Genomic DNA, 26,038 nt, shown 5'->3' with positions numbered 1-26,038 from the left:
TGATGAAAAGCAGAGAACAGAGCATTGTCACAAGACCACACTTCTTTAAACATATTTAAGTTGTTCATACTTTTGTAAAAATTAAAATCAATAAATATTCTTGATTTAATCAATTTGGTCATCAATGTCAGTGTTTTGTGCAATCTTGTTTTTTAGTCTCAGGTATATTGGCATTTTCGCCTGAACAAAGATAAAATTGATAAGCTGGCACCTGAACCTGTTTCTCCTGACATATTTAAAACCAAGAATAAAACAATTAAAAGTAAAATCAACATTAAAAGACCTTACGGACAAACACAAAGAAGGACTGTAACCTGGAGCAGTGAATAAAAGCATGAAAAACAGTTTCTGTCTGTGAACAGAAAGGGCAGTCATGTGCAACATCAGGGTTTAAAATGGAAATAAAAGAGTTCACAGAGATAATACAGTATAAAATCCTCAATTGGAGGTCGGCAGCTTTTTTGGTTAACGGTTGTTTGTACAGTGCCCTCCACTCTGGTTTAGTATCATTATTAAAACCAAGTACACTTCTCTATGGGGTGTCTAACCTCAATCTCAGTTTTTTCTTATTTAAAACCTTAACACAGGCTCTGTAGAGCAGCTTCGTTGACACTGTCTACTGTCCCAAAGTCCATCTACCCCTCGCCCCGGCACTCCATGAGGGGACCTTCACACATGTCAAGGTCAGGAGCGATGATCAGCTGTGGAAAGGGTTCCTCCTCTGCAGGGCCAGTCTCTGTTTACAGATAGTCCATCAGCAGAACACACTCCTCAGACTTTAGGGAGGACCTCCAGTGGTGTAAGAGCTGATTGACAATGCGCAGGGACCTGCAGTACTGCTAGGTCCTCTGCCCGTGATAGGTCTTTTCCCATGATGTTCACTAGCTCCCCTAGTGTTACGAGCCCTGAGGAAATGAGAGTCTTGGACAGTGCAGGAATGGTTACACTGGAGATGTTTAGACGTGCGCCGTACACTAGAGGCTCTTCTAGCAGCCAGTGTAGATTTCTACAGACCTTGTTTTGTTTTTTAAAAAGTTCAAAATTCTACGGTAAAAGTCTGGTAATCCAGTAACGTCCACCGTTTTTGTGTCTATTAAAAACAATGTTCTGTCCAGCCCCAGTCCTCTTACCGAGCATAGTATTTCACTGGCTGCTGCTCTCCATACTAATTCTTTGTCCATTGAGGAGTCTCTGTATGAAAGTTAAAATCACCAGCCAAAATTAAAATGTCAGCAGTGTTGCAGCTAGCAATCATGTTGCTAAGCTTATCTAAAAAAAAACATCCTCTCCACTGCATTGGTGGGATCGTACACACAGATAAAAACTAAAACCTCATTCTCATAAAAAGTTTTCACTTTTAAAAGCCCCCCATTTAAAATCTTTTCAACTGAATAAGAACAAGGAATAAAATTGCGAGTAAAAAGCAAGGCAACCCCACCACTGAGTGTTGTGCTGTGACTTAAAATCACCAACCCCTCCCAGTCCTTCACCCAATCAACAGCATTGCTGAGATCACTGTGGGTTTCCTGAAGCATGACATCAATGCACTTCTCTTTTAACAGTTCATATAATTTAACTCTCTTTTTGTGCTCTTTTGCTCCATTAATATTTAAACTCGCAACATGGGTTCCAGTCATTAAGAAAAATAAAATTGATAAAACACAATATAGGGTAAGAACCTCTCTAGTATAAAAAACAGCACACATACATCATTAGTCATCATTAGTCGAGTTTTCCCTGTTCACTTTAGTGATCGTTTTCTTTAAACAAAAGATTTCCACATCAATAAATGCTCCTTCCTTTCTAAAATGTTTTACATTGTGTAGAAACTGTTTACGATCAGGGAAAAACCCATCTATTGCCACATTCTTCTGCCATTTAGTGTTTTTTAAAAAAACCTTTAATGTCCTCAGCGCTGTAGACAACGTTTAACTGTTCCTCCTGGGAATCAATGTTTAAGACAGAGTCTGACACATAGTCATCACTATCTGATTTTCTTTTCTCTGCCTTCGTATCTTTTTACCTTTCTTTTTCCTTTTTGTTGGTATTTTAAACGTGGACTCATTCACCATCTCCACATCTCCCCCGTCCCCTTTCACTGGTGTAGTGGCTGGTATTTCCAGGCGGTTGTTCTGCACCTCTGTGCTTGCCTCTGCTAGCGCAGGCAGCTCTAGCACTGCGCCAGAAGCCACTGGGCTTTTCTCAGTTGAGCATGGCCTTTCTCTGTCCGGTTCAGCCAGACACAGCTTCTCCTGGTCTGGTTCGGCCGAACATGGCTTCACCGTGGCCGGTTCAGCTGAGAGGGGCTTCTCCGGTGTTGCTTCAGCTACAGTGGGCTTCTGAGCTGCAGGCTGGGCTTGGGGCTCACTCACCATTGCTTCTGGTACAGCAGCAGCTCCGGGACCCTCAGCAGTCTGCCGAACAGTAGCCGCAGGGGAAACGACCACAGCAGGCACAGCTGCATCCTGCACCGGTCGCTCAGAAACACCGGGGACACTCTTACCCCTTTTCCACCAAAAAGAACCGTGTGCTGGTTCAGAGCTAGCACTGGTGCTGGTTCAAAGTTGGTTCCACTGGCGATCCTTCTAAGAACCGGTTTGCCTTTCCATGGGCTAGAGAGCCATCACAGAGCCGAGTCTTACGTCACTGTATACGTGTCACATGTCCCAGCAACATTAGCGCAGCAGCGGCAAACACAAACACATCAACAATAGCGGATGTTGCTTTACTTTTAATGCTCATGGCTTTGTGAACCTACATTGGCATCCAAAGACAGCGAATCCAACGTGTACATGCAGCTCCATGTAATCTGTATAAACGGAGGTTGTAATCGAGAAAGTACATAACGTTTTTTATTTTTATCATTGATATCATTTTATCATTTTATCATTAACACAGAAAAAAGTTAGTCTTAGCATGTAGCTACCTACTATCATGTGTGCTGATAATGGATCATATTGCGGTAAAGTAAAAGTGTATTAAACATTAGTATACTTAAGGTACATTATCAAAGCGCTAACAGTAGCCCCGCCCACAGCTCCTGACACAAGAGGTTCTTAAGTCTAGACCAGCAAAGTTTTGGTGCTACTTAAGAACCACTTTTGCTTTGGCTGTCGAAAAAGAAAGAACTGGTTCTAAATTAGGCTCTGGCTCCGAACCAGCACTCAAACTGCCTCGGTGGAAAAGGGGCATCTGTCTCTCAGGACAGGCTGGAACAAGATGCCCAGTTTTACCACATTTAAAACATTTTATATTGGCATCAGAAGAAACATATGTTGTAGTCAAACCCCTTAATCTGAATTTAAAAACAGCATTTAACTCTTCAACACCCTCTTTAAGAATCATAAAAGCCACTCTTCTAAAAGATAGCAGGTGTTTGACCAGTAAAGATTTACATCCAAGGGGGATTCTCTTAATGGGGGAGACCATTCGCCCGTACCGAGTCAACTCTTTACCAATCATTTCATCTGTTATAGAAGGAGGGACATTAGACAGAACCACCTTTTTATCAGGAGAACTGAGGGATAATTTAAAACTAATTTAAGCTCGTTGTTAATCACAATGCCTTTCTGAGTCAGCTTTCTAACCTTTTCAACATCATTCAGAAAGACAACGATTGCAATGTTCATTCTGGAGGCAGAGACAATATTCACCGTGCCCCACTACATCGCCGATCGCTAGCACACACTCATCTACACTCGCCGCACACACCACCCTCACACCGTGCTGGCGAGTCAAACTTTCACACAACTTCGTGTTCGGATCCGTCATTGCCATGCTGCTCTGACACTCTACACACACACACACACACACACACACACACACACGCACACAGTTATTTCCCCTCTTACACACTCTCACATAAATAATTATGATATATCTGAGATGTTTAAACGGAATAAATTGCACTTAGTGCTGAAAAAAATTGGCAAAACGCCAACCGCTCTCACACGCTCCACACGTGTTTGTGTGTGAGTGTGAAATGTTCAGGAGATTATTGCTGACCTGTTGAACTTCTTACAAGTAGCAAATTGTCTTATTTTACTCTATATAAACAATGAGCCTGTACATTAGCAGTTTGTTAGCTAGCAGTTTAGATCAAAATGGCGGCAAACTGAAGACATGATCGAGACTCCGCCCACTTCCATCTGACTCATTAAAACTTAACCTGATTCTGTTACTAAAAATAGTTCTAATCCAAATTCGACTGAATTGTGTGGTCATCCAATGTTACCAATTATTTTCAGGGGGAAGTAACACCGTGATTAAAAGTCAGTAAATTACGCCATAACTTAATTTGTATATTAATTGATTCATCTTGATAATTTGCATATCAGACATTTATCATACATAATTCTGTGTACCTGTCAGAAATCATCAGCTGCTAATTTAAAATTAAAACATTAAAAACTTATCTTAAATATATTAAAACTTTAACTTAACGATAAAATGCTCCTGTGCACATTCAACATGTAGACTGAGGCTCTTAATTCTCTTATTAACCAGATAGTTCAAGTCCAAATTTTTTAAAATCATGAATTTTATTTGCCACATACATAATCTTACACAGTAAGTGAAATGTGAAAAGTGAAATATAGTGAAAGGTTTTTTTTACCACTGTCCCTGATATAATAAAATAGAGCTAATTAACACTAATGTAAAGAATAAAAATAAGACACAAATAAGAAACACTCAAATAAAACATATAGGGCATTTAGGAAAAATATTGGAAAATTGCACTAGGAGAATAAATAGATAAAATATAGAAAAGGTAATATATGTTTAGACTATTCCCTAACTGGACACTAGGGGGAAATTCTGTCAGGATTTGTTTATCTGTGACATATAGTCACTGTCAGACGGAATCCTCGTATCTCCAAAACCGTTTTCAGGAAATTACAAAAACGCGTACCTTATCTGCAGTGCACAGGGTTTAGTCCAAGTTGCAGTAGATTGTCTTGCGCTAAATTCCTGTCCTCAGACGAGCACCAGAACTAGCGGGGGTCAAGATTTTTTTTTCTTTGAGCCCAGTTTTTTGAAGACATTTACCTCAGAAGCATTTTAGTGTGTAGCATTTATTTTTGTTTTAGTGTTTAGCATTTTGGCCACAATCTTTCTAGATTCTAGGAGTCCTAGTTGAATTGCAGACTCACAGATTAGAATCTGTGAATCAGAATCACAGTGTTGAATTCTGGGAAATATATTACTGGTGTAATTCCTGAGTATAAATACTGTGTGAACTATGTGGCTGTGAGACTCTAAACAGCCCTCACAGCAGCATTAACGCTACTGTTTAAAATATATATCACAACAGCAACTCCACCTCAGAGTCTGTCCAGCAAATGTAATTTCTAGTTAAAGAGAGTATTACTGGGAGAAACAGCCAAGAGGCCACTTGAAACGCTGAAGAACATGTTACCATCATGTCTTACTCTCTCACTTCAGCAAGAACACACACAGTCACGCTTTAAGAGTTGTTGGAGGAAGACTCTTCAGAGGCTGGAGCACGTTTGAAGCCTGAAACACAGATGATGGACAGACATTTATTTATCAGTTTATCAGTTCAGATTAAAAACAAGTAAAATCTTCATCAAATCTCCTTCAAGAATTAGAAAGTGTAAATCTGTTCTCTGAAAACTTCACATCTGCCTCCTTCCTCCTCTCACCAGAGTTCTTCTTCTTCCAGACCATAATTCCAGCAACAACAGCAACAACGAGAACAATGAGAGCCACGACTACACCAATGATGATAGCCATCGATCCTCCACCTGTTAAATCAGCACAGAGTCTTTATTATCTGCTGCAGCAGGAAATCAGATTTCACTGTAAATCTGTAGTTTTAGAGGAAAGTGTTTCTGACCTTTCAGGATCTGTCGCTCGCTCACATTCAGCACTAACTCCTTCTCCAAGCTGCTGTGCTGAATCACACAGGTGTAGGTGTGTTTCTGCAGCTCCTCAGCTGGGACTTTCAGAATGCTTCTCTTCTGGAAGCTTCCATCCTGGTTGGGTAACGTCTCTCTGAGCTCCACGTCCTCATGCACCTCCTCTCCGTCCTTCCTCCAGAAGATCATCACTGCTTTGGGGAAGAATCCTGTAGCGTGACACACCACCTCTGGAGAAGGCGAGTGTTTCTGGAACACTGACGCTGTAGGACGAACTGCAGAGACACACAGAGACAGGAATATAAAACTGTCTGTCAGATTTATACATTTTAATTGACACCTTAGGTAAAGTGTTCTTACATATATTTTAATCAGCTAGGAAGTGTCCCATGATTTTCCTCCGAACAGTAAAATGAAACGTTATCTTTCATGCAAACAAAACCTTACCTTTCCTATTCAGAGTCTTTCTGCTGTAATTTACATAAGTCTTTAACCACTCAATACATCTGTACTCCAGGAAGTTCTTCCACATTTTATTGTTATCAATATCATTATTCCTCTTGTATTTGATGATCTCAGCTTGTGGTTTAGCTGCAGTCCATGTTAGAGTTTTCAGATCCAGACTGATGAAATCTTCTCCATCATAACCGAATTGATTGTATCCTCTAACAGTCCCGTCATCATCAAGCTCACAGCCCACAATCCTTTGGAGTGTATGAACACCTGTTCACACACACACACACAAGATTCAAACTAGCTCCATTTCCTTCTACACTCTCCACTCAAACATGACACTACACTACCAAATGTGGAATTTTTACTAATTAAAAAGTAATTTTACTCTAAGATTTGGGTTTTAGTAAGATTTCTTACTATAAGATTTACTCTTGTTTTTGAGTAGTACTACTTTTTGAAATATTTTTTAAAATTTGTAATTTTACTTTTACTGAAGTATGTTTTGTTTCTAGTATTGTAATTTGCTACATTAGAAATCACATCCATTACTGAATAAGAAAGTGTAATAAATAAAAATTACAATCAGACATTACTGGTGAAGACCCAGCTGAAAGTGAAACCCTGTCAAATTCTGCTGAAGTTGAACTTGAAGTAAATTAAGTGAACCCTGGCCATATTTGAACAATGACTTCAGTTTCAAGTGCAAGAAGTCCAAGCGAGCAACCAAATATAAGTGAGTTGATGTCAGTGGGTGCACACATTTTTGTCTTAAACACATCTTGAAGGACCCTCTTCTTTGGGTCATTTAAGGAAAACCACAACATTTGAACCATTTTGATTTATAGATTTGCAGTATGGCTGTTGTTGGTAATGAAAAGAACGATGGCCTACAGAATTCATAATTTATGCTATATTCAATGATTGTATCGTTTGAAAATGTTTTACGGGATGGACTGCCCTACAATGACAAATTATACCTCCCTAAACGTTTCAAATGTCGTGTTGACGTGTATTTTGTTTTTGCATTTTAATGTAACAGTGTTCCTTAAATTTAAAAAACAACTAGTTTAAGATTTATATCCCCTTGTCCCCCACCACCCCCACCCCCCTCCCCCACACACACGGTCATAATAAGTTTTAAATGAGTTCATTTTTACTTTGACTTAGATTTTTAAACCAGTTATTTTACTTGTACATAAGTAAAATTTAATCAAAGTAATAGTACTTTAACTTGAGTATAATATTTTAGTACTCTTTCAACCCCTGCACTCCTCCTTTAGTTCATCACTCACACATTTACATCTCATTTACATTTACTTCACATTTAATTCATATTTAATTTATATGTGATTTATCTGAATCTTTTTATTTTCTGTGTGTGATCTCATATTAAAGACAGAAGACTTTTACTTGTTTATCTTTACAGTTATCAGGACTGATGAGTTTATAAACTGATACACCTTGACTGTGTGTGTTTACCTGTAGTTTGATAAAAGCACTGCATTGCTGTATCCAGATTGACTTTGAAGCTCTCCTCTTGAATCTGTGCAATCTCTTTCTGTGTTTTCCAGTATTCTGGATCCTCAGCCTTCACCTTCTGCATCCACTCTGTCTTTGGGATCACTTTCCTGATGGCACTGTTGTAATAGCCAAACTGCTGTCCACTCACCAGACCAAGAGCACTGAATTCTGTGCTTTTTGTCCCTGTAACTTGAGTGAGGGAATATTGCAGAGATTGTGTGTCTAAAAAAGAAAAAAAAATTTAACATCACATCACATCACTCAACACACACACACTGCATTTTTAACTTTATATTCAATAATAATAAAAAGAAAAGCTCACATCTCTTATTTTTAAATGTATTAATTTATTATTATTATAATAAATGTTATTTTTATATATTAATAATAATAATAATAATAATAAGTAATGTGATATGTTTGCTAAGAAGCTGTTTGTGAAGTTCTGACCTTCTGTGTGCAGGACTAGAAGTTGGTTGTAATTACCAGAGATTGTTTGTATAAAATATTAGAAGGATCAGAATGATCTGGAGACAAGTTGGCTCATAAACAATTCTAGACAGACCGTGGTAAGATTATCAGGCCTTTTGCATGTAGCCAAAGACTGACAATGATTTCTTCCTTCAGTTTGCTGTGTTTGGATCATGTTTCTAAAATCTCAATGTAACCAGTGATCAGGGTTCGTCCTCTCTCATGGTACAAGAGGAGTGTTGTGTCCTGTTGTACAGCAGTACAAATAAATCGTGAACCTTTATACTCTTGCCCGTTCTACCATTGTGATATTTTCTTAAAACTTCCTAAACACTAACTTACTAATATTGTAGTATATGCATTGCAGGAATGGCTTAGTTTCTGTGTAGTTGGTATGTTCCTGATGTATGTATACAGGTGCTGGTCATAATTAGAATATCATCATAAAGTTGATTTATTTCACTAATTCCATTCAAAAAGTGAAACTTGTTCATTCATTACACACAGATTGATATATTTCAAATGTTTATTTCTTTTAATTTTAATGATTATAACTGACAACTAATGAAAATCCCAAATTCAGTATCTCAGAAAATTAGAATATTGTGAAAAGGTTTAATATTGAACACACCTGTGCCCCTTTTCCACCGAGGCAGTTTGAGTGCTGGTTCGGAGCCAGAGCCTAATTTAGAACCAGTTCTTTCTTTTTTGACAGCCAAAGCACCGGCTCTGAACCAGGAAAAGTGGTTCTTAAGTAGCACCAAAACGTTGCTGGTCTAGACTTGAGAACCGCCTGCATCAGGGGCTGTGGGCGGGGCTACTGTTAGCACCTACGATAATGTACCTTAAGTATACTAATGTTTAATACACTTTTACTTTACTGCAATATAATTATCAGCACACATGATAGTAGGTAGCTACCTTTTTTCTGTGTTAATGATAAAATAATGTTATGTACTTTCCGTTATTCTCGATTACAACCTCCGTTTATACAAATTACATGGAGCTGCACGTATACGTTGTATTCACCACGTTTGGATGCCAATGTAGGTTCACAAAGCCATGAGCATTAACAGTAAAAAATTGTTGATGTGTTTGCTGCTGCTGCGCTAATGTTGCTGGGAAACGTGACACGTATACAGCGACGTCAGACTCGGCTCTGTGATGGCTAACCGATGGAAAGGCAAACTGAGTCTTAGAAGGTTCGCCAGTAGAACCAACTTTGAACCAGCACCAGCACTAGCTCTGAACCAGCACCTGGTTCTTTTTGGTGGAAAAGGGGCACTGGTGCCACACTCTCATCAGCTAATTGACTCAAAACACCTGCAAAGGCCTTTAAATGGTCTCTCAGTCTAGTTCTGTAGGCTACACAATCATGGGGAAGACTGCGGACTTAACAGTTGTCCAAAAGACAACCATTGACACCATGCACAAGGAAGGCAAGACACAAAGGTCATTGCAAAGACATTATAGAGAGGTGAAGGGAAGGAAAAGATGTGGTAGAAAAAAATGTACAAGCAATAGGGATAACCGCACCCTGGAGAGGATTGTGAAACAAAACCCATTCAAAAATGCGGGAGAAATTCACAAAGAGTGTACTGCAGCTGGGGTCAGTGCTTCAAGAACCACTACACGCAGACGTATGCAAGACATGGGTTTCAGCTGTCGCATTCCTTGTGTCAAGCCACTCTTGAACAACAGACAGCGTCAGAAGCTAAAGACAAAACGGATTGGACTGCTGCTGAGTGGTCCAAAGTTATGTTCTCTGATGATAGTAAATTTTGCATTTCCTTTGGAAACCAGGGTCCCAGAGTCTGAAGGAAGAGAGGAGAGGCACACAATCCATGTTGCTTGGGGTCCAGTGTAAAGTTTCCACAGTCAGTGATGGTTTGGGGTGCCATGTCATCTGCTGGTGTTGGTCCACTGTGTTTTCTGAGGTCCAAGGTCAACACAACCGTATACCAGGAAGTTTTAGAGCACTTCATGCTTCCTGCTGCTGACTAACTTTATGGAGATGCAGAATTCATTTTCCATCAGGACTTGGCACCTGCACACAGTGCCAAAGTTACCAGTACCTGGTTTAAGGACCATGGGATCCCTGTTCTTAATTGGCCAGCAAACTCACCTGACCTTAACCCCATAGAAAATCTATGGGGTATTGTGAAGAGAAAGATGCGATATGCCAGACCCAACAATGCAGAAGAGCTGAAGGCCACTATAAGAGCAACCTGGGCTCTCATAACACCTGAGCAGTGCCACAGACTGATCGACTCCATGCCACGCTGCATTGCTGCAGTAATTCAGCACCCCAACTAAGTATTGAAGTGCTGTACATGCTCATACTTTTCATGGTCATACTTTTCAGTTGGCCCAGATTTCTAAAAATCCTTTCTTTGTATTAGTCTTAAGTAATATTCTAATTTTCTGAGATATTGAATTTGGGATTTTCCTTAGTTGTCAGTTATAATCATCAAAATTAAAAGAAATAAACATTTGAAATATATCAGTCTGTGTGTAATGAATGAATATAATATACAAGTTTCACTTTTTGAATGGAATTAGTGAAATAAATCAACTTTCTGATGATATTCTAATTATATGACCAGCACCTGTATATGGCTGTAACTGGATGAGGAAGACGAGTGTGCACGTGCAGTAAAGAAAAGCTAACGTGGGGTCGCTTGGCCACGTTCACACTGCAGGTAAAAGTCGCCCAAATCCGATTTTTTTGGGGTCAAGTGACCAGGTCAGACTTCTTCAGGAGTAGTGTGAACACTCAAATCTGGACCCAAATCTGATTTTTTCCAATGTGGCCGCAGTGTGAACAGCCAAGGCGGATTTGATGCGACTTTTACATCAATCTACATCGACATTCGTCACAATTATGCGAAACCTTTTTTTTATTTTTATTTTTGCGACGGCGAAAACGTGACACAAACGTGACTGGTAACGTATGTGTTAAGAGTGTTATATAAAGTGGTTACGTGAACCAGCTCATAATGTTGGCATTGAATACATCACATTAAATCATTACATGATATGTTTGCTTGCACCAGATGATACAACACTTCCTCCATAACCTCGTCAACTTTTTAGCGCAACGGCGTGCTGCGTGTGACGTCATTGTTATTGTTCGTTTGCACATGCGGGTCAGTTTGAAACAGCAAACAGTTCACACTGGTATCTGATATAGGCCACATTTTAAAAGGTAATGTGAACAACCAAACAAAAAATCAGATCTGAGCAAAATATCCGAATTGAGCATTACGACTTGCAGTGTGAACGTGGCCTTAGTGTCTGAATCTTTATATTAATAAAGACAACAAATATATATAGTAAAAAAAATCGTCACAGCATATATGGAATTCTGTGTTATATTTCTTTTGTGGTAATATTTATTCTGTAATAATCTACAGACGTCCAAAGAGGCCATACGACAAAACAAGAAAGAATAAATATAATAATGCATAGTATATAATAAAGTGTGTATTTCTGTTTTACTTGGTGTTTTATTTATTAACTGTATTATTTATGTGTAACTTTGTCAGATTTGCCCTTATCACAGCTTTATCGTTAAACTTTATTATTAGAGAGTAAATAAATGTAGTAAAGACAGTAAACATTACAGAACTCACCTGCTGATGAAAGATGAAGAGAAAATGTGAAGAAGATCAGAGTCTTCATCACTGTGCTGCAGAGCGACATCTCTCACTGTCTGATCACTAAAACACTAAATCTATTATTTACTGAGTGGATAAAATGTCTTTAACTCTGTTTAAAAGAAAGTTATAGATCCTGTTCCCACTCTCCTAACCTCTGGAATGTTTTTCCGCTTTCAGGTGGAGAGATTCTGATTGGCTCTGACCAACTAAAACTCAGAGTGAAAACCAATCAGAATTCAGGATTCAGTCAAGTCACGGGTTTCTGAGGAGATCTGAGGAGCGCAGGTTCATCCTGAAAAAGTTAATGATGAAAGTACGGAAGTTTCGTTTTTTTGTTAACAAAAGTTGTTTTGTCGTTATAAAGGCTTAATTTTATCATGAGCTGTGAATAAGAACATGTTCTAGAGGCTGTAGAACAATAAATAAATACAAAAAGATATTTTTTTTAAATAAATGCGTGACAAAATGAATACAATAAAAATGTGCAGTGATTATGACAATAAAGGCTTAACGTTTCAATAATCCATTACATATTAACAATGGGGTACATGCAGAGATCATGAGAAAACAAAAATGTGGTCGTTATCACAACAAAACAAGAAAGAAAAAATATAATAATGCATTATGGCCTCTTAGGACTTCTGTAGGTAAGAGTGTATGGTCATAACATATATTTCACTAATATAATTTTACCTATTTTATCTATTATTATTATTATTATTATTATTATTATTATTATTATTATTATTATAAATAAATAAATAAATAAATAAATAAATCTTATTGTGTGTCTACATGTTCTTACCAAGACCTTTCTCATCTGTTGTTTCTGGGATTTATTTATTAACATCTGTCTGGTTTTCGGATTGTGGAATTGCCCTTTCACTGTGGTAGATGCCTTACAGTTTATTGTTTGCCTTTTTTTCAAAATAAATTCAAGTCAAGTCAAGTCAAGAAGCTTTTATTGTCATTTCAACCATATATAGTTGTTGCAGTACACAGTGAAATGAGACCACTTTTCTCCAACTGCAATTGCATCTGCTACCACCTGCTTTACCACTACACACTAAAAGTGCACATAACCCACCATTAAACTTCAGCACACTTTTAATATCACGGTATAAACCTGAGTTTTCCACAGATAGTTGTGTTCCTCCTGATCAATGTATATAAAACCCATATTCAGCCCCAATAGGCTTGGAACATGAAGAATTTCTGTCAAACCAAGGAAATGTTACTGAGAATGGCCCTCTTACAACTTAAAGGCAGCAGTCATCTAGTTAAACTGCTGTTCAGCATGTCATCCCCATGCAGAGCCGATCGGCCCTATACGCTCACTATGCAAGTTGCATAGGGACCCGCAAATTACGCAAGGCCCTGCCTCCCCTGACTCATTTTACAGTGCGTGTTAATGTTTACTGTGTAGATGACAATATGAAGCAGAGCTATCCATCTGGCCATGAAACGAGAAAAAAGAAACAAAATGAGAATGAAATGCGAGAACAGCAATCAGGTAAACTGTTCTCTTCAAGTTTGATGTCAGCAAGAGAAAATAACAGTAAAGTTACGTTGATGTGATTCTGTCTCTAGTCTCTATCTGACTAGCTAAATTAGCTGTGCAGTGCTGCCAGTGCAAGTGTGAATGTTCAATTCAATTCAATTCAATTCAAGTTTATTTGTATAGCGCTTTTTACAATGGACATTGTCACAAAGCAGCTTTACAGAACATAAACATAAAAATTCAAGATATATACAGTTCACAGTGTGTATGTATGCATGTATGTATGTATGTATGTATGTATGTATGTATGTATGTATGTATGTATGTATGTATGTATGTATGTATGTGTGTATGCGTATTTGTCCCCAATGAGCAAGTCTGAGGAGGCTCAGGCAACAGTGGCAAGGAAAAACTCCCTTAGATTGGTAAAGGAAGAAACCTTGAGAGGAACCAGACTCAAGGGGAACCCATCCTCATATGGGTGACACTAGATGGTGTGGTTACAAATATACAAGTATCACAGAGTCCAACTGGAGCCGGTAGATCTGTAGATGTCTCAGGGTTATCACAGAGTCAGCCTTGTCTCAGTGGAGGTCCAAAAATTTCATCGCACCGAAGACGATCATAGCATGGGTGTCTCAGCATGGGTAGAAAAAGAGAAGAGAAGAGCAGTGCAGAGGGATTAACATATCTGCTGTTCATAAGAATGTGCAAGTCTAGTGTAATAGTGCACAATATGATGGGATGTATTATGTGTACGCCTGACTAAAGAGATGAGTTTTTAATCTACATTTAAACTGTGAAAGTGTGTCTGAGCCCCGAACACTATCAGGAAGACTATTCCAGGGTTTGGGAGCTAAATAAGAAAACGCTCTACCACCTTTAGTAGACTTAGATATTCTGGGAACTACCAGAAGTCCTGAATTTTGTGATCTCAGAGAGCATGAAGGATTGTAACGTGTTAGAATGTGTGGCAAATGGTTTACATGGCTCATGGGTCAGGTAGGAGGGCCCCTTAGCAGAATTTTGCTTGGGCCCCAGGGAGGTCAGGATCAGCTCTGTCCCCATGACATCCTGGAAAGACCAAAATTCTTCTGGAAGTACATCTATGCCAGGTGTCCTGTCAACCTTAATGCTCTGTAGAGCTTTTTGCAGATACAATGTCTCTAAGTTGTGGATAAAATGTTCTTTTTCTCAAAGCTAAAAAAGTACTTATAGGGTGCATCCATCTGGATGGTGTTCTGGAAGCATTATATTACTAGTGGAAGCATTATATTACTAGTGCACCATGTACCTTAACACCTAGGAGATCTGATAGCTTTTTCCTTTTAGCTGTGAGAGTCAAAATGTGTTTCAGGTCATTTGTTGACTGTTCCAGAGACCGAAGGTCTGTCGTAAGAAGTTCTTCTGAAGTTAAGTGAAGTCACTTTAACTTCTGTTTCTCAGCTGTATGAAGGGATTGTTTGTGAGAGGGCATGTGGGGCTCTACAGGGTTATGATAAGTGTTCTTTAATGTGCAATTCAAATCTCCAGCCACTAATAAAATATCTTCACTATTACAGATTTCTAAAATTGTGCATAGTCTGTCTAAAAACCCAAATCTATCCACTGGGGGAGCTGGTTCATATAGACAAATAACAAAAACATTTTTCTCAAAACAGTCTGCCAGCAACCATCTCCTCCATACTGTGTGAGATATGAGTGAAATTTCTCAAGAATTAAACAGCAACTCCTCCAATATTGAAGTGTTCTGTGGCCTAGGAAAGAAAGGCCAGCCTTTCAGACAACATTTGTTCAGACAACATTTCTATCATTACTTTGGTTTTCTCTTTGGGCAAATATTGCATGCTTCATTTCATATACAGTAACTCTGCTCTCTTTCTACTGTCTCTTGATTCACTGACAGTCAAAGATGCAAATCATATGTCCTCCTGGGCAACAATGAAGTGACTAAATGCCAAAAATAAAGCATACAGCCGTCAAGGAGTGAAAGAGCTAGGGCATTTAACCACCATCACTATGTTCTATGTTCTTCTATTCTCTACCTTGATTCCGTCATCTACCTGAGCAGTTTGTTCCTGCAGCTGCCCCCAGCTGGAAAAACTGTACTCACTTGCAAAACTACCTGCACCGTCGGAAAGGAGTGTACAAGTTGCTCTTTCTGCAGATTTTAAAAGTTAATGTATTCTCAAGCTCTGTGTTATTGTTATTAATATTGTTATTTCACCAGGTCTGATTTACTCCTGAACAAGTAAAAGTTTGATGTTCTTTGATGAAAGATGTTGCCATTTCATCAAGTAAAAAGTAAAATCAGAAAAAAAATGTTTGTTAAAACACCTGACAGGTTTTTCTCCTGATGTCTGTCTGCATTGTGATGAGGAAAATGTAGTGACTGATAAAAAACCAGATTAATGAGAATGTATGAAGCTTATGAAGACAACTTTACAGAAAAAATTCTAGATATTGTTCAGTTAAATTGCCCTTGACTGTAAAAGTTTACAAACATTTTTTTTTTTTTTTCAGAAAACCCTGTAAATTAGTTGTGGTGTGTGAAGTGGTGTGGACTGTACTGACAGCTGGTCACATAAATTTAAACCTGGTTTTGGGTTAATAAAAATAATTTTAAGGCAAATACCACTGAATCTTATATGTATCTTTTAAAAAAAAATGTCTTTTTCATTCACTATTGCCAGCTGTATTCAGTGGAAAGTAGCAGAGTGATCAAAGTAGCTAGATTGCTCCATTGATTAATTTAAATATTCATTGGGTTGTCCTGATAAAATGCATATCAAACCTTTATAGTGTAGTTTAAAAAATGAGTTAAAAATAAGTAAAACAGGACAAGCTTAGCATTATAAGAAATATAAGAAAATTGATTTGCATTTTAAAGGTAAGACCTTTGCATGTAACAATAATTGTTTCAATAATAAAAATAATTTGTTTCGTTTGACTTTTCTTATATGATTGAATCACATTTCAAATGTACATTTATTGGATATAATACTTTTGTGTAGCCGTCAGAAATCACCAGCTACTTATTTTAATCTTACTGCTAAAAAGCTCCTGCTGTCTTTCACTTTAAATGTTAAATGTTAATTCTGTTTTGTCTTGTCTTATCGTCCATATAAAGAACATCACAGCTATGTGCTAGCTACAAACATCAACATAGCAACAGTGAGTGTGTTGTGAAATGCTGTGATAGAAAAATAATCAACATGGTTGCAGTAATATAAACTCTGCTCCATCACACCACCCTGCTGTTGATCTTTTTTTTCTCAATAATAAACAATGTGTTTTATTGATTTACATTTACAGCATTTGGCAAACACCCTTATCCATAGCGAAACAAAAATGCTTTTAAGTCTAGGTTACAGAAAACAATCAACCTAAAACTGTGCAAGTTTTTTTATTTAACATACTGTACACAACACACATAGGAAATTGAAAATTGAAACCTTTTATTGCAACAAAGGGAAATTGTTTTGCACTCAAGGAAGCCACATTAACATCCAACAACATTACAAACATAGAAGACACAAAAAACAAAACATAAACAACACAAACACAGCAATGATAGTGACATACAATAATCAGTCCAATATCTAAAAATGAATCAATAGCTAATTAAAAAATTTCTTTAAAAATTCTATGTGCCTGTGTCTGATCTGTTCAGTAACTGAATGCTCCTTGGTACGAATGATGTAATAGCACGTTTAGTTTTTGTTGGTGGCATTCGAAATCTACATCCAGATGGGAGTAAGGAGAACTCTAGGAAAATTGGGTGGGATGGATCATCCAGTATCCTCAATGCCAGATTGAGGGTATACTGATCTGTAAGATTGGAGATGCTTTTAACATCGGATCCAGTAATTTTTCTGCCCATTTTAGTCACCTTATCCAGCATATTCCTGTTCTGGACAGAAAGACCTCCCCCAGCACTGGATGGCGAAAGTCACCACACTCTGAATAAAAGTTAAGTAAAACAATGTCAAAGACGTTGTGTCTGCATTAAAACTACGCAGTTTCCTTAAAAAATAGAGCCGTTGCTGTGCTTTTGAGTATCTTGCTAGTGTGTTGGCAGACCAGTTGAGTTTATAATCAATAATAGTGCCCAGATACTTATATTCCATCACAGTCTCAATAACAGTCCCTTGAATAGTAACAGGTTGCAGTGGATGGTGCTTTTTTCTAAAATCGATCACCATTTCTTTTGTTTTAGAAATGTTTAAAATTAGTGTTTCAGGAAGTGGTTGGTCTTCACCCGTTGTTTAAACATAGCCAGTGACTTAGATGTCCGAACCCCTAGGGGAAGTTTATTCCACTACCTTGGTGCCAGAACAGAAGCGAGTCTTGCTGCATACTTACCTTTTATCCTGAGAGATGGTGGGACCAATTAAGCAGTGCTGGTCGATCTGAGGGAACAAGGTGCAGTGCAAGGAGTGATAAGAGCTTTGAGGTAAGAGGGAGCTGGTCCATTTTTAGCAAGCATCAGTGTTTCGAATCTGATGTGTGCACCTACAGTACCAGAAGCTAGTGGAAGGAGCGCAGCAGTGGGGTAGTATGTGAGAATTTAGGCAGGCTTAAAATAAGTCATGCATCTGCATTTTTGATCATTTGCAGACAACAAATTGTGTACATAGGTAGACATGCCAGCAGTGAGTTGTAGTAGTTCAGCCTTGAAATGACAAGAGACTTAACAAGTACCTGGGCAGCCTGTTTGAACAAAAATGGCCGAATCCTTCTGATGTTGTTGAGACGAAACCGACATGAGCATGTTGCATCAGTTGATTATCCATGGTTATCCCATGGTTGCGAGCTGTGACTGAAGGGGAGATCAGATCATTGGCCAGGGATATTGCAAGGGATATTGAATCACCAGGGATCATCAGCAGTTTGAGAGATCCGAGCAGAAGCCGTAGTATCTGAGGGCGGGAAGAAGAATAACAGTTAAGTGTCATCAGCATAGCAGTTTTAAGAGAACCCATGAGAGGAAATATCTTTACCAAGAGAGTGAGTATACAGAGAAAAAAGAAGACCAAGTATTCAGCCCTGTGGGACACCAGGAGAGAGTCTGCATGGAGAAAATGTGAATAGCCCTTGCTCTCTTAAATGTAATTGGTACAAGAACAGATGTTAGGGATCCATTGATGATTGTGGGGATGAAGGGCAGAAGGTCTTGTGAGATGGTTTGGATCTTAGTGGAAGGGAGTGGATCCAGTGGGCAGGGGGTAGGATTGGAAGACTGGATGTGTTGCAAGATCTCATCTGCTGCTATGGTTGAGAAATTTGACAATGAAGGAGGAGGGGAATCCTGGCTGTGAAATGTAGGCGCAGTCAAAGCAGAAGTGAAGGTCTGGCAGATTTTCTCAATCTTCTCGGTGTAAAAAGAAGCCTTCAGAAGTCAGGGAGGTTGAAGCAGGTGGAGCTGGAGTAGTGAAGAGAAGATGTTGTGGTGCTTATGAGGGTCTTGTGCAAAAGCTTCAAGCATTTCCTTGTAGAAGGATGTCTTGGCAAAAGTCACATCTGAAGAGAACTTGGCCAGGAGCGTACGGTAAGAAGCAACACCTGCATCGAGTTGTGATTTCTTCCACTTTCTCTCTGCTGATCTAAGTTCTTTTCAATTAATGCGCAACACATCTGATAGCCAAGGAGCAAAACAAGAAGTCTTATTCCTTACTTAAATTCCTATAATTATTATGTTTGTAGGTGGAGGTGGAGTAATGTTTTTTGAACACATCAATCGTTAAGTCATAGAGTCATGAAAAAATATAAGAAGTTAATATTTTGTTGTGTTAGCAGAGGAAGAGGTTAGCTAAAAGGAAGTGGGATGTAGAAAGGACTGAAGAAAGCAGACAGGATTGCAAGGAATCGCAAAGGCCAAACGGAAAGCATACAATGAGTTTTATGCCAGGTTAGACATGAGGGAAGGTGAGAAGAACTTGTACAGATTAGCAAGACAGAGAGATAGAGATGGGAAGGATGCACAGCAGTTAAGGATGATTAAAGATAGAGACTGAAAGGTACTGATAAGCAAGGAGAGTGTGCAGAGTAGATGGAAGGAGTATTTTGAGGAGCTGACAAGCTAAAATCAAACTTTATCTTTAAGTACAACTCTGAACAATACAGAATCATCGGTGAAAATTACAGAACCATCGGTGAACATTACAGACACTGTGATGATGAAGATATGATGATCAGTTCATCAGTTTGGAGCCTAAATGTTTTACACTGAATGTATTTTATTTTATTCTCCTCAGCTGTAAAGTTCTGTTTGTATGTTTATCAGCATCACAACATTACTGCACACATTAGAAGCAGAATTTACACAAAGTGCTTTGCTGCTGGATACATTTCCTCATTAAAATTTTCTGTCTCATGACAGAGGAAGTTCTTTCAGTCTACATCCTGTGGATCTGTGATGTAGTTACGGTTAAAAATTATTCTCAATGTCATTTAACTTCAAGTTTAATTACTAACAAATATCTAACTAACCAACAGTTGATATTTTCCTCAGTCACAAAGAGAAAAGATGTATCATCTGCATAATGTGTAATAACAGTATCATCATATAACAGCAGAGTTGCCTGTATGATTAAACACCTAATCTGGTAAATCACTGTGTGGATGGTTTTTTTTTTGTCTGTACTTTTAATGACCTGTTCATTACGTTTAACTGATTTTTTTTTTTTTTAGATCAAAACAAATTTAAAACTAATCAATAATAAAAGTTTAAAGATTTCTAAATGACCAAAAGTCTGACATTATTTTTCCTTTTATTTTAAATGATCTTAAATTTGATTTAATTATAAAACAAGAATCCTGATTAGAGCTGAACCTCACCTTTAAACCTGAACCTTTTTTAAGAAATAAAAAAATGTATGAAAATAAAATGATGAGGGTGAAGATCTTAAAGAACAAGAAGTTTATTCCAGCGTAGCAGTGACAAAATACATGAAGTACGTTGGGTTCATCGGAGTCAAGAAGAACTCAGGACAAATCCTACTCAAGCATTTGATACTATATTCCCTCTTTGTAGTTTAAATGAGGTTTCGCTTTGAATGTGTATTGAGTGTAAGAACTGAGTGTCTCCAAAATCAGAATCAGAATCAGGTTTATTGGCCAAGTGTGTTGACACACACAAGGAATTTGGATCCCTCACAAAAGTACAGGCATAAATAACAATATACTATACAAGATAATACAGACTATACAAGACAATGCAGATGTGCTACAATAGACATTATGAGTATTAAATATGAATACAGAATATATAACTGATCAGTTATGTACATGAAGTGTGGGAAGTGCAAATAACAATATTGTGCAATATTATGCTTTTTGTACAACATGCAGCAGTAGTAGTGTGTGTAATATACACGGATGATGCAAATGGCTGGGATACACCTTGTTGATCTACGTATAAAAAAAGTCAGACTCAGAGTTGGTGGTAAAAGCAAAGAAGTAAAAATTAAATTTATTTTTTATTAACAAAAGGCGTCTTCCATACAGTGCAGAATGCTGAGTCAACACAGTGAAGAGGCAAAGATTAGTGGTTGAGCTCTCCCTTTTATACCCTAGGTGTGTGTTTGTGTTTAAAACTGTACATAACTGATCAGTCATATATTCTGTATTCATATTTAATACTCATAATGTCTATTGTATCACATCTGCATTGTCCTGTATAGTCTGTATTATCTTGTATAGTTTGGTGCTATTTATGTCTGTACTTTTGAGAGTCACAAACAGCTGGAACCAAATTCCTTGTGTGTGTCAACACGCTTGGCCAATAAACCTCAGTAAAGTCAGATCTTATCAAGCACGTGCACCCACTCTCCCATAAGTTCCCATCCTTTTAACACATGGAATGTTTATGGCAGTGTAAGAAATTACAGATAAATGCACCCAGATTCCACTCCAAGATACACATCTAAGGGCCTTTTTACACCTGGTCACTTCATGTGTTTTCTCTCATTCAATAGCTATCTGATTTGTTAAAACTGTTCCATTTACATTAGGCCACATAAATGCGTCTTGGCGAATCGGATATCAATCTGATCTTTTTACTCCCGGCCAAAATGCAAATATATTTTACCTCATTTCTGGGGTAACTGAAATGGAACATGCTTTGGTGTCTGCGGTTGCTACAAAAAACAGCATTTACTGTTTGCTGCATTTTTGCTGGCGGCAGCAGTGCATTTTAAGACCAAACGAGACACCTGAGTGAAAGATCAGAGCCAGCGCTGGTGGGAAAACATATTTGTTTCTGGTACGATGCACGACTCACGAGTCACCTGCGAGTGACGTACTTCCGTTTGGGAGGAGTATAGCTCTGACGTATGTGGCTTGAACAACCACATTCATTTACACCTGTCCAGTTTCATCTGAAATGCGTCCCAGACCACCTCCTGAAGGGGTTTGAACGATCGGATTTATATCCGTCTCAAAACCGTTTCGGAGGGCATTTATACCTGGTCTTTTTACGAGCGGATAGCTATCCGATCACAGAAAACGCATAAAGTGACCAGGTGTAAAAACCCCCTAAAAGAGCTCATTCCTAAAAAGGTTTAAGTATCATAAGGTAATACGTTTAGAACTCTAAATGAATAAACTTCATTCAATCGTTACTATGAGAGCGGCAGCAGGACATCAAGGATCGGCACTAACAAAGGGTCTACGTGACCACAATTACCATTTAAAGTGATCATTTGGTTGATAACAATTGTAACAATACCAAGCCAAGGTGTACGTGACCATGATTAATATTTAAAGACATCCGGCTAGATAACAATGTATATCCCAGCCATTTGAGAGACACTCAGTTCTTACACTCAATACACATTCAAAGCAGAACTTCATTTAAACTACAAAGAGGAAAACAGTATAAAATGCTTGAGCAGGATTTGTCCTGAGTTCTCCTTGACTCCGATGGACCCAATGTACAGTACTTCATGTATTTTGTCACTGCTATACTGGAATACACTTCTTGTTCTTCATTAAGATCTTCACCCTGATCGTTTTATTTTCACGCATTTATTATTATTTCCATTGGCGAGCCACCCAGAGAGGGATTCCAAAAAAAGTTTCTCGCTGTTGTTTTTCGCCGTTCTTTTACGCTGTTTTTGATTCAGGGAACCCCCTCGTTTAAAAAAAAAATAGCAAAGAAATGTTTTGGTGTAGAATAGAACATAGAGTAGAGTTTATTGATCATAAGCAGGAGTAGTTGTTAAGCCTATTCTGTACATTTCTGTTTAATATTCTAACGGAACTGAATTAACCCGACGCAGTGTGGTGACAGAGTTGTGTGTGAATCGTTTCTAAAGTAACTGAAGCAAAGTGCTTAAGTTTATAGGTTTCTAAAATAACAAACTTGTTGTGTGTTATTTTTTATAATTCTGTTAAGATTCTAAAGTAACTGAATCAGCCCAACACAGTGTGGCAGTTGATTTATAGCTAAAAGTAACTGAAACAGTGATAGTGTAAAGAGCCAGACGCACCGCGGCTCTGTAGAATTTAAAGCAATAACCCGAGGCAGTGTGGTTTCGTCGGCAGACTGTAACAGTGTTTTAAACTTACGTTTTAAGTTCATGTACAGTGGTTAAGTAAACGGTTAGGTTTTAACGCAAAGAAACCCGCCGTACTGTGGCTTTGTTCGACGTACTTTGACAGTGTTAAACTTACGTTTTAAGTCCAAAAGTGTTGTGGCTAAGAAGACTCTTTTAAAATATAACAAAAAAAAACCCCGACGTACTGTGACAGTGTTACATTTTAAACTGTTTGTCTGTGAGTTTGTGAGTGTTACTGTTTGTGAGTGTTTGTGAGTTGTGTTATTGTTTGCGAGTGTTACTGTAGTTGAACTTGAAACCAGACAGAGTGTGTCTGTGTCTGAAGCAGTGAGACTTTTGAGTACAAAAGCCTGACGTATTATGGTTGTTGTGTTCATTTGCGTCCGAAGTACTGGAGCTGTGAATGAATAGACTGTTAACTATATAGCCTGTAGTCACAGAAACTGCGTAAAGTTTTAAAACTAAGATTTAAGGAAAGCTTTGTGTTTGTAAAAATGGAACAGCTGATTGTTAAGTACATCGCTAAACACGGTTCTCAGGGAATGTTTGATGGAATAGAGAACATTGTTGATAAACCGTATGAGTGGGCTAGTTGTAAGTTTGAAAATGATCCTAAAATGCCCAAGAACAAAAAATGTTTTTTTGAGCAACTGCAGTCTAGACTAGATGATGGGATAATCTCTAACAGAGATTACCAGATTAGTGAAATACTCTGGAAAGAAGAAAAGGTTAGGATACAGAATGAGATTGCACTCTTAAAACTAACAACAGCATGCTTAGTTCATCTGTGGAAACATTGTTCAAAGATTTGGAGGAAGCAAAGGTTGCTTGTTTTCATTCATTTATTATTATTTACAGAAAGAAAAAAAACATTTACAAAAAAAAATAAAAATAAAAAACAATAATGGGGAGTTGTTGTGTTTGGTAAGGAACACTGACCACAATTTAACCCAATACAAATTATTATTAATTTGTGTGTGTGTGCGCGTGCGTGCGTGCGTGTGCTTGTGTGTGTGCGAGAGAGAGAGAGAGAGAGAGAGAGAGAGAGAGAGAGATTATGACTGGTGGTTTTTATTGTAAGTGTTTGTTGCCTTTTTGGACTCCTTTATCATTTGTAATGTTGCTCCCATTTAAAACAGTTCGGCTCAAGCCCAGCCATTTTTAGGGTCATTTTTGTTTCGTTTTGAGGTTTTGTTCAAACCGACCATTGAAAATACCCTCGCTAATGAATGTTTTTTTATTTCATTGGTTGTTGCGTTAAATTTTAACCAGATAGTGCTACTTTCTGATTGGCTATTGTGTAGCCTCTTTTTTTTGATTGGCTGATAAGTGTCAGGCTCGACTAAGCGGTGCGGACAGATACATTTTGGGCGCTGCAGCATATTAAATATATGATAAATAGCAGAGATGGGGGACTCGAGTCATATGACTCGACTCGAGTCGGACTTAAGTCGCACATTTGAGACTTGAGACTTGCTTGACAAATATTGAAAAAAGACTCGACTTGACTTTGACTTGACATTAATGACTTGAGACTTGACTCGGACTTGAGTTAAATGACTCGAAATAACTTGTTTTTTTGTTTGTTTTTTTAAAATTTGTTTTTAAACGCACGCAAGAGCGTAATCTAACCACGTGACGTAGCAGGCAAGCAGAGGGAGCGCGCGCACTAACTAATAAACCTTAACAGTCGTGACGAAACATGGAAGGCGCTACACCAAAAATAATTAAGTTCGGGTACCGGGATTTTGTGCAAGATGAGAAGAGAAGAACAGCAGTATGCGACCACATCGCTCACAATTGAATGACACAATTGAAGTTCTATGCAATTAAATTTTTTTGCAAGCGCAATGTAGTGTAAATGGTTGGTCACTGTTTATGTGGAAAGCTTTTTTGCAATAGCTCTTATAATTGGTCTTCAGTGTTAGGCTTTGAGTGAAAAGCGTATGGATTTTTTTATGGGGATGCACATTATATATAAAAAAAACATCAATATAAATATAAAAATAAAAAACTTCAGAGTTGCAAGCACAGCCATATTCTTGTCTCACATGCACACGCACGCACATTCAATTTAAAGGGACAGTTCACCCAAAAATAAAAATAAAAATCTTTCATAATTTTCTCACCCTCGTGTTACAAACCTGTATAAATTTCTTTGTTTAGATGAACACGGAGGAAGATATTTTGAGGAATGTTTGTAACCAAACCCTTCATGAGCCCCATTCACTTCTATAGTATTCTTTTTCCCACTATGGAAGTGAATGGGGCTCATGAATGGTTTGGTTACAAACAGTCCTCAAAATATCTACATGTGTGTTCATCAAAACAAAGACATTTATACAGGTTTGTACATCATGAGGGTGAGAAAATGATGACAGAATTTTCATTTTTAGGTGAACTATCCCTTTAATTAATAAATTACACTCACTCCAATAATCTCTCTCTCTCTCTCTCTCTCTCTCTCTCTCTCTCTCTCTCTCTCTCCCCCCAATAGTTAATTCACTTCAAGGTTTGTGTGATTCAATAATTTACGTTTTTTGATTGACGTGATTGTTGTTGTTATTCTGTTAAAAAGGAAGGATCTAATGTAAGGATGTGTTCATGTCCCATTAAAAGGGAATGCCTGTTCAAAAAATGCAATTTTGTTGCATAGAAACCATTGTACTTATATATATAAATATATATATATATATATTTATATATATATATATTTTATATATATATATATATATATATATATATATATTTTATATATATATATATATATATATATATATATATATATATATATATATATATATATACACACTTTTCTATGGTCTTCTGCCATGTTTGAGGCATATTGAAACTTTTCATGCTTTTACGGTGCCTTATTTCAGCTACATTTACATCTTAGGCTTTGTAGTTTTTTATTGTATTTACAACTCACCTGTATGTGGACACCTTTTAAAAATAAATGCATATAATCATTTTTTGATG

At 37.8% G+C, this 26,038-nt stretch overlaps 2 protein-coding genes across 2 annotated transcripts in view; one reads left to right on the top strand and one right to left on the bottom strand.

Annotated features, from left to right (window-relative positions):
- LOC132854914 (patr class I histocompatibility antigen, alpha chain G-like) overlaps positions 1-26,038 on the top strand; it is a 97,930-nt gene that overhangs the window by 21,099 nt on the left and 50,793 nt on the right. The window lies entirely within an intron of this gene.
- LOC132854921 (BOLA class I histocompatibility antigen, alpha chain BL3-7-like) lies at positions 4,641-12,141 on the bottom strand. The gene is made up of 6 exons (XM_060883589.1): positions 11,966-12,141; positions 7,818-8,081; positions 6,330-6,605; positions 5,861-6,157; positions 5,667-5,768; positions 4,641-5,517 (listed from the first exon to the last, which is right to left on the bottom strand). Exons 1-6 carry the CDS (start codon positions 12,033-12,035, stop codon positions 5,468-5,470), a joined length of 1,059 nt encoding a protein of 352 aa, XP_060739572.1. The 5' UTR covers positions 12,036-12,141; the 3' UTR covers positions 4,641-5,467.

The sequence above is a fragment of the Tachysurus vachellii genome, chromosome 12 (genome assembly GCF_030014155.1).
Source record: "Tachysurus vachellii isolate PV-2020 chromosome 12, HZAU_Pvac_v1, whole genome shotgun sequence".
In the NCBI taxonomy this organism is placed as follows: domain Eukaryota; kingdom Metazoa; phylum Chordata; class Actinopteri; order Siluriformes; family Bagridae; genus Tachysurus; species Tachysurus vachellii.
Note: the sequence above shows the minus strand (reverse complement) of the source record. Positions and strands in the feature narration are given on the sequence as shown.

Bases quoted from the DNA above. Each gene is read 5' to 3' on its own strand.
- LOC132854921 (XM_060883589.1), bottom strand. From the start codon at position 12,035: ATGTCGCTCTGCAGCACAGTGATGAAGACTCTGATCTTCTTCACATTT. The intron at 8,082-11,965 runs GTGAGTTCTGTA...TTTCTTTTTTAG, and splicing joins TCTTCATCTTTCATCAGCAG to ACACACAATCTCTGCAATAT. The intron at 5,518-5,666 runs GTGAGAGGAGGA...TCTGTGTTTCAG, and splicing joins CTGGAAGAAGAAGAACTCTG to GCTTCAAACGTGCTCCAGCC.